The sequence below is a fragment of the Rutilus rutilus genome (genome assembly GCF_951802725.1).
Source record: "Rutilus rutilus genome assembly, chromosome: 8".
Classification (NCBI taxonomy): Eukaryota; Metazoa; Chordata; class Actinopteri; order Cypriniformes; family Leuciscidae; genus Rutilus; species Rutilus rutilus.
This window is the reverse complement of record NC_140222.1, coordinates 14,112,913-14,121,175: the sequence shown is the minus strand read 5'-3', so window position 1 is coordinate 14,121,175 and position 8,263 is coordinate 14,112,913. Positions and strand designations below refer to the sequence as shown.

The window sequence follows — 8,263 nt, the reverse complement described above, 5'->3', positions numbered from 1 at the left end:
CCTCCACCTTTGATGTTTTTATGAGATCTTTTAATGAATCCATTGTTAGTCAAACTCAACCATTGACTAAGGGCCCTATCATACACCCGGTGCAATGCAAGTTTCAACCCAGTTATCATTTACACGTCCCACGTTGTTTAAATAGCAAAGCTGGTTGGTTGGCATGTTGCTATTTTGAGGCGACTGAAATAGACTGTTGAATAGATTATGACAACGTGCGCACACTTTTTCCACTTCGATGGTCTGCTTGCGTTTTAACCTCGCGCATGAGCAGATCTGTTTCTTCTCTGGAGAAGCGGTCAGTCTTTCCGCTTGCAAATTGCGAGAGCGCAACTGGCTTTTAAAGGGAATGGGAGATGAGACTCTGATTGGTTTATTTCACTTTACGCCCAAAACTTACCCATTACTCATTAAGAGAATAGAGATAACCCTTTTAGACTATGCGCTGGGCGCGCAGAGCATTTTTCCCGTCGTTAAACTAGCAAATAGTGGATTCGGACATGCACTAAGTGCACTTGCACCATGCGCTTTAGACCATGAGCTTAGATCCTTAAAGGAACACTCCGACTTTTTGGGACTTTAGCTTATTCACAGTATCCCCCAGAGTTAGATAAGTCCATACATACCTTTTTCATTTCTGTGCGTTCTGTAAGTGTTATTTGACGCACCCACCGCTAGCCTAGCTTAGCACAAAGACTGGATGTAAATGGATAATGGTAGCATACTAATCCCAATAAGTGACAAAATAATGCAAACATTTTCCTATTTACATGTTGTGATCTGTATAGTCACAGCGTGTACAAATAACAAGGCTATATGAGACAGAGACTATTTTTAATCGTATAAATACTGGGAACTATATTCTCACTAGGCGTAGGAGCACAGCTAACGTTACTTGGGCGGAGTGATTAGCGCAGCACACGAGACGCCCTGTTGATGCATGGTTCCGTAAACAAAACAAACGTGACTAACTAGCTAGTAGCGAACGTGACTCGTGATCATGGCTGACTTTGAGGAATTGTCAGAGGAATTTTACTGTGTATCAAACCAAGATCCAGAACCATATAGTTGAGCCACAATACACCGACGAGGAGTTACAAACTTTGGAAGCACAGAAAACTTTGTAAGAATAGCTAAGCTACAAGTAAACAGGTGATCATGAAAGGCTATTTCAAATGTGCTATGTCAGTTGACGTGTGCATATTTTGTGTATTGACACACTGTATGCAATGGCTATACTACAATTTCATTGAACTAGTGTAGTGAATAGAGTTTTTCATGGGAACTGTTCCAGCAAACTTTTATTTGTTCAATAATTAAATCGGTTATATAAGTCAAAACAATTACTTTAAACATTCTCAATGCAATTTTTATTTTGCTCTGCAACAAGGAAAATGTGTATTTTTATTTATAATTAACATTTTGAGTTTGTTCTGTGAGTGACGTCATTGATAATGGACCGGTCGCGCCTGCTCTCTCAGAACAGCCTGTGACTAGAGAGAGTCAGGTATGTCTGTATAGTGCTCTTCAATTAAGAGTAAAATATACTGTATAAAGTGATGTTCGAAGTCAATATTTATCATAGAAATGTCATGAAACCGAAACAAGTTGATATATTCACTTTTCTGAGTACAGTTTGATGCATTTTCGGAGTTTTATTAACGCACGTGTTTGTTTGATGTTGCCGCCCGCGCGCCAAACTAGAGTGCGGGTTTTTCCCTGTAAATACATTTCTTGAAATATAATTTTGGTGGATTGAGTCTGTAGAAATGTTGTTTTGTATATTGAATGTCTGTAACTTTAGTTTGGATGCTAGAATGTATGTTTATAGCCATATGTGTGACCTGTATTTGATGAATTGCAGTTTCTGTAATGGAGGACAGTACTTAATGTGTCTTTTCTCATACATCCTTCAGCTGACAGAGAGAGTGAACCTGAAGGCGTGTGTGTTAATTGTCTGTCCTCTTGTCAATAAACTGCAGGTATGTTTAACAACAATAAGGGAAAAAACCCACTATACGATCTAACAAATTGAGACATTTTGGCTAAAATCTTAATGTAATAATATGTACTTTTAATGGAATTTTATTTCTTTAATTTGATTTTTGTGAATGTGAATTTCCATAAATAAGACACAGAGAAAATGATTGTTGTAAAACAAGACTTTATTGTATAAAACGCAGAACAGCCTGTGACTAGAGAGAGTCAGCTGACAGAGAGAGTGAACCTGAAGGCGTGTGTGTTAATTGTCTGTCCTCTTGTCAATAAACTGCAGACGTGGTCCACCGAAGCCAGTGGTGTCGTGGGGGTTTTCTTGTGGTGTGAGACGAGATCCGCTACACTATGAATGATCAATATAACAAAATCACTTACTTGGTGGACAGCTGACCATTAGGTTCACTCGGCATGGGGCGTTTCTTCCAGTTGATCTTGTCACAATGGGGGAAAAAAACGACAACTGCCGGGTGTATTAGGGCAGAAAAATCTTCCGTGGTAGTGACGCAAATATTTTAATTGCCATCAAGCCTTGACATTGATGGCAATACCCGATCCCATTCATTACAACAAAGGCACTCGGTTTCTGTCGGCATGTTCCACAGTTACACCACCAGTCCGTGTTCGTTCTGATTCTCCCTTCGACATCAATCTGTTCGGCATCTTGTCTTACAGCTTCCAAAGTTTGTAACTCCTCGCAACATGTAAATAGGAAAATGTTTGCATTATTTTGTCACTTATTGGGATTAGTATGCTACCATTATCCATTTACATCCAGTCTTTGTGCTAAGCTAGGCTAGCGGTGGGTGCGTCAAATAACACTTACAGAACGCACAGAAATGAAAAAGGTATGTATGGACTTATCTAACTCTGGGGGATACTGTGAATAAGCTAAAGTCCCAAAAAGTCGGAGTGTTCCTTTAAAATAGGGCCCTTAGAGTCTGAGGCCGTTGTAGGAGGTTCCAGTGAAGTGATCACAATCTGGGTCTTGTTCTCAGAAAAAGACTGAAGTTTGATCATCTTCTCGTTGCGATTGGTGCATAATCCACACATTCCTCCTCTTCAACTTTCTGTAAAAAAAATGCATAAGACAAGATATAATAATAATAATAAATGTTATGGGTTTTTTTTTTTCAAAGTAACAAAACATCTGATGGTGCTGTTGTGTTTGAGATTTATGTGATAGATCATTATAATATGGATGCACATTTCCACCACATAAGAAAAATGCTCTGGTAAATTAGAGTTAAGACATAAGTCAAAATTGTGACAAAGAAAGTCGATATCATGACATTAAAAAATCCAAAAATATAAAAGTAAAAATCAGTATGTCATAGCCTACTGTAATTTTGACAAAAAGTCACAATTTCAACTTTGTATGTGATATTTTCTTACCTTATAATACCTTATAATTTTGAATTTTTCATGACCAAGACCAAGATTGGAATTTAAAGGAGAAGTTCACTTTCAAAAAAACTTTTGCTGATAATTTACTCACCCCCATGTCATCCAAGATGTCCATGTCTTTCTTTCTTCAGTCGCAAAGAAATTAAGGTTTTTGATGAAAACATTCCAGGATTTCCCCCCATGTAATGGATTCTATTGGGACCCAAACGGTAGAAGGTCCAAATGACAGTTTAAGTGCAGCTTCAAAGGGCTTTAAACGATACCAGACGATGAATAAGGGTCTTATCTAGCGAAACGATCGGTCATTTCCAAAATAAATAAAAAAGTTTAAGTTTTATAAGCACAAACGCTCGCCTTGCTCTGTTCTGTGATGCGCGTTCGTGACGTCACGTAATACGCAATTACGTTGAAAAGGTCACGCTTGACGTGTTTACAAATGTGCAGGAGGAGGACCATATACACATTTTCAAATGTATTTGTGTCAGTTTATCGTTTAAAATGCCCATTTCGTGTGCGTATCCTGGGTGTTTTAATATTAAAAAGCCAAAAAGAACATTTTCTTCAGGACAGAAATTTTTCAAGCGTGACCTTTTCAACGTAATTGCGTATTACGTGACGTCACGAACGCGCATCACAGAACAGAGCAAGGCGAACATTTGTGCTTATAAAACTTAAACTTTTTTATTTATTTTGGAAATGACCGATCGTTTCGCTAGATAAGACCCTTATTCATCATCTGGTATCGTTTAAAGCCCTTTGAAGCTGCACTTAAACTGTCATTTGGACCTTCTACCGTTTGGGTCCCAATAGAATCCATTACATGGGGGGAAATCCTGGAATGTTTTCATCAAAAACCTTAATTTCTTTGCGACTGAAGAAAGAAAGACATGGACATCTTGGATGACATGGGGGTGAGTAAATTATCAGCAAAAGTTTTTTTGAAAGTGAACTTCTCCTTTAAATAATTGAATTATGCTCCTCAATTATAGTCCACTTCATGATTTGTGTCTCTCTCTCTACTACACCTGACGCACAATCTTATGTGGTGAAAATGAGCTTCTATAGTATAAAGACAAAATCAAATGTGCACTGTCGTGGAAATTCTTTCTCAACTTTAAATAATAATTGTAATAATTTAAATAAACATTCACATACAGAACGCATCTGGTATGGGAAGGCCCCGACTTCTGCTTTTTGCCCAGCTTATATACACAAAACACATCCTGGTTAGGCTTCACCATTCGTTTACCTTAAAAGGACATCTCAACTTAATCTTTGTCTTGCATAAATTATATCTAAACAGAACAATATCATGCCTAGATACAAGTTCCTGTTTTTAGCTGCTGCTCAAAATTCACACCTTTTGTCTATCGTTATTTTGATCTGAAGCTGCGCACATATTTTCACACTTGAAGTTCACCAACAATAGGTCACTTGAGTACTCTTAGTCTCTTTGCTACTAAGTCTCCTATAACTCAAAACATTTTGTCACTCAAAACATTTTGTCCCTGCAAGCTTGTCTTAACTTATGCCTTTCTGAAACACTTGATTACACATCTTTAATAACGTGCTTTAGCTTATATGAATATATTTCTTTAAATGCTCATGAGGAAAAAATAAAGTGACAGATGTTAATACAAGTTGTACACTTCTAAAAGTAAAAACACATCTAAGAGTAAAAAACACATCTAAATGTTAAATTTCTATCACAGCACACACTGATCTACATTTGATTCTCTGCTGAAATTGTACAAATACTCAACAAATGAACAATATATTGTCTTACCGATTTCTGTGCGCTTCTTTTGTCGAATGTCGTCTCCGCGTAAGTGATCTCATCTTCACAAGTCTCAACTGTTTGAACAATAATAGAACTGTGAGCATTAAAATATCAAAATTCAATCTTAAAAATATGTTTTTTTACAATATTCCTGTTATTATTAGGCCTTTCAAACTTAAATAAATAAATGTTTAACTGCAGTTTTTAAAAATGGCATTAACAAATTGAATTTACCACACAAAATGTTCCTTAAAAAATGTGTTCGTCTTAAATTTTTTAGACATTCTTTACACATAAATCAAATCAAATGGGATGTTTGACAAAAGTAAAGTATTTTACATTCGTTGTATTTAATCAGCTATTAGGCTCAACAAGCACAACAAAAGTCATCATTCATATAGATTTTAATTTGAACACCAGCATGTAAGAGAGTTCATAAAATTGAGAAAGCTTTTTTAAGTTTTTGAAAGCAGTGTTGATGCAGTTTGAGAAATGCAGAATCTGTCTTTGTTCGAGTGAGAAGAGCAACGTTGTCATTACCGGTATATAGAAATAGACATGCATTATGATATGAGTGTAATCTACAGAGAATAACTACACATATTAGTTTGGTTTTGTATAATGTTTAACTTCAAAATTATGAGAATAGTTTAATTAATTGATTAAATCAGTTGACTGGTTTAGAGCCCATTTTCAAAATATTATTTGTTATATTACTTATTTAAAAGCAGTAATACTTGCCTTCTGTGTCAATTGTTCTACATTTCCTGCAGATCCAGAAGATCACAACTGCAGCAACAATCATCAGAGATCCAGCAGAGATCAACACTATCAGAGACACTGAGACTGGAGGAACTGAAGGAAAGAGTCATTATCATGAGTGAATCTGTAAATACACACATATATCATCAGTGCTGTGGTACCTGCACATGTGTGACAGAGTGTGTTGATGTCCAGATGTGTGGTCTGGTTGCTGATGGGATTGTTCAGCACACAACTGTAGGTGTTTTTATCCTGATATTCCACCTCCAGAGGTAGAGAGAGACTGATGCTGAGATCACACACACTGATGCTGGACAATACACTGATTCCTTTGTACCAGGAGAGAGTCGCATCACGCACATTCAACACTGATGAACACACCAGTGAGCATGATGATGAAGAACAGTGTGAAGAGTTACTGATGAAAGGAACAGGCAGACGAGCTGGAAAACATGAGAGAATAAAGAGAAACATGAACATTCAGTCTAGTTTAGGTGTTGTGAATTGTAGTAAATCAGTGTAATATACTTTGTGTTGAGTGAGTGTTTAGTGTGCTCACGGTCTCTGAATGTGTCTGTCATCTCAAACTTTAAAATAATTTAACGTATGAATATGTAAATAGAATGTGCATGCTTAGATAAATGACGTCTCACCATAGACAGAAACATTGAATGTTTTTGATGATTTTTTCGCTCCACTTATATCTAGTTTATAAACTCCAGCATGTTCAGTTGTGGTGTTTGTGATGGTCAGAGATCCAGTTTGATCGTCCAGCTTCAGTCTGTCTCTGAATCTCCCATCAGGAACATCATCATATGTGGAGAAGATTTGCTTCTTTTTATTCATTTTAGCTATGGTAGAGTTTTCAGCTTCATATTTCCACAGTATATCTTCGTCTTTACATATTTCAGTAAGATCAGTATTTAGAGTGACAAAATTTCCCTCCATCACTGACACTGAATCACCAAACACACCTGATGAACAAACAGATTTACACAGATTAAAGTTTCTGATGGTTTACAAAGCCTGAAATCAGCTGTAGATTTGATCAGTTACATGCAAAAACTCTCAGCACTGATTGGATCACTTAACTATTGCACCAATAAGAACTAAATTAAATGTATATCTTACAGCTGTATATCACCGCAATATGGACATTCCTTTGACTCAGAAAAATAAAAAATAAAAAAGTGTAAAATGTCAAATGTATTCATAAACTGCTACTGTAAACTGCCAAATGCTACCGTAACAGAGATACTGAGTTCAAACAGAGAAAACATTGCAGAATCGCTTACGGATTGCTTGAGAATGAATTCAAAGTTAGTAGATTTCACAATAATCATAATTCATCGATACATAACAGCAGATGAAAATAATCTCATTTGAAAAGTTTTACTCTGAAATGGAAAAAGAAATTAAGCCATGAAAATGCTTTTATAACTCACCGATCAGATTCCACCAGCATGGACAGAAAACAAACATGTGAAACATGTTCTAGTTTTGAGTCTGATCTAATAAAACTTCCTGCTAAGCATACAGCAGAAGTGTTGATGTGATGTGTGAATCCTCCCACGACACAGTCTTACCCTCCTAGTTTCACAAACCTGCATTTACATAATAAACTCTAGTTCATCTTGCTGTTATTAAGACTTTAACTGTTCTTAATTGGCAAAATATTCCTTATTTTTGTCATTGAACTTGCTTTTTGTACGATACTCTCAGAAAACATGGTGTAAAAGCTTTCACTGTGGTGGTACGCTTTCTAGAGGTAGCCTACCTTATTTACCCCTTAAAGGAATAGTTCCCTTAAAAATGGAAATTCTGTCATCATTTACTCATCCTCAAGTTGTTTCAAACCTGTATGAATTTATTTCTTCTGCTGAACACAAAGGAAGATATTTTGAAGAATATCAGTAATCACACAGTTGATGTGCCGCATTGACTTCCATAGTAGGAAAAAAATAAGATTTTTTTTCATACTATGGAAATCAATGGGGTACATCAACTGTGTGATTTTAAAGTTAATTATTCTATAAGGGTGTATATCGTAAATATACATATAAGTGCCCAAAGTGTACATATTACTGCCAAAATGGTACATATTAGTACCTTTTGAATAGGTAGTGCCACAGTGCAGTCAGGCAACTAGCCTACACTGTCAGAAAAGGTCAGAAAAGGTACAAAAATGCACAGAAGCTGGCACTGGGGCGCTACCTATTCAAAAGGTACTAATATGTACCCTATTGGTAGTAATATGTACACTTTGGGACATTTCTACTTTACGTTTAATTGACACAGAGTCGATTAAGTAGCCTGGAA

General features: G+C 36.4%; 1 protein-coding gene across 2 annotated transcripts; it reads right to left on the bottom strand.

The window, feature by feature from the left end:
- Window positions 1–2,113: 2,113 nt before the first annotated feature.
- LOC311294972 (CD48 antigen-like) lies at window positions 2,114–7,693 on the bottom strand. Of its 2 annotated transcripts, none has more exons than XM_084416103.1 (6): window positions 7,390–7,693; window positions 6,598–6,918; window positions 6,106–6,387; window positions 5,924–6,037; window positions 5,189–5,256; window positions 2,114–3,065 (listed from the first exon to the last, which is right to left on the bottom strand). In XM_084416103.1, the coding sequence occupies exons 1-6, from the start codon at window positions 7,433–7,435 to the stop codon at window positions 3,012–3,014; spliced, it is 885 nt and encodes a 294-aa protein (XP_084272229.1). In that variant the 5' UTR covers window positions 7,436–7,693; the 3' UTR covers window positions 2,114–3,011. The 2 variants fall into 2 exon arrangements, 1 of the variants encoding a protein (XP_084272229.1); XR_014628156.1 differs by adding an exon at window positions 4,558–4,651 and having other exon boundaries at window positions 2,153–3,065; window positions 5,924–6,387; window positions 7,390–7,457.
- Between the last annotated feature and the right edge of the window lie 570 nt (window positions 7,694–8,263).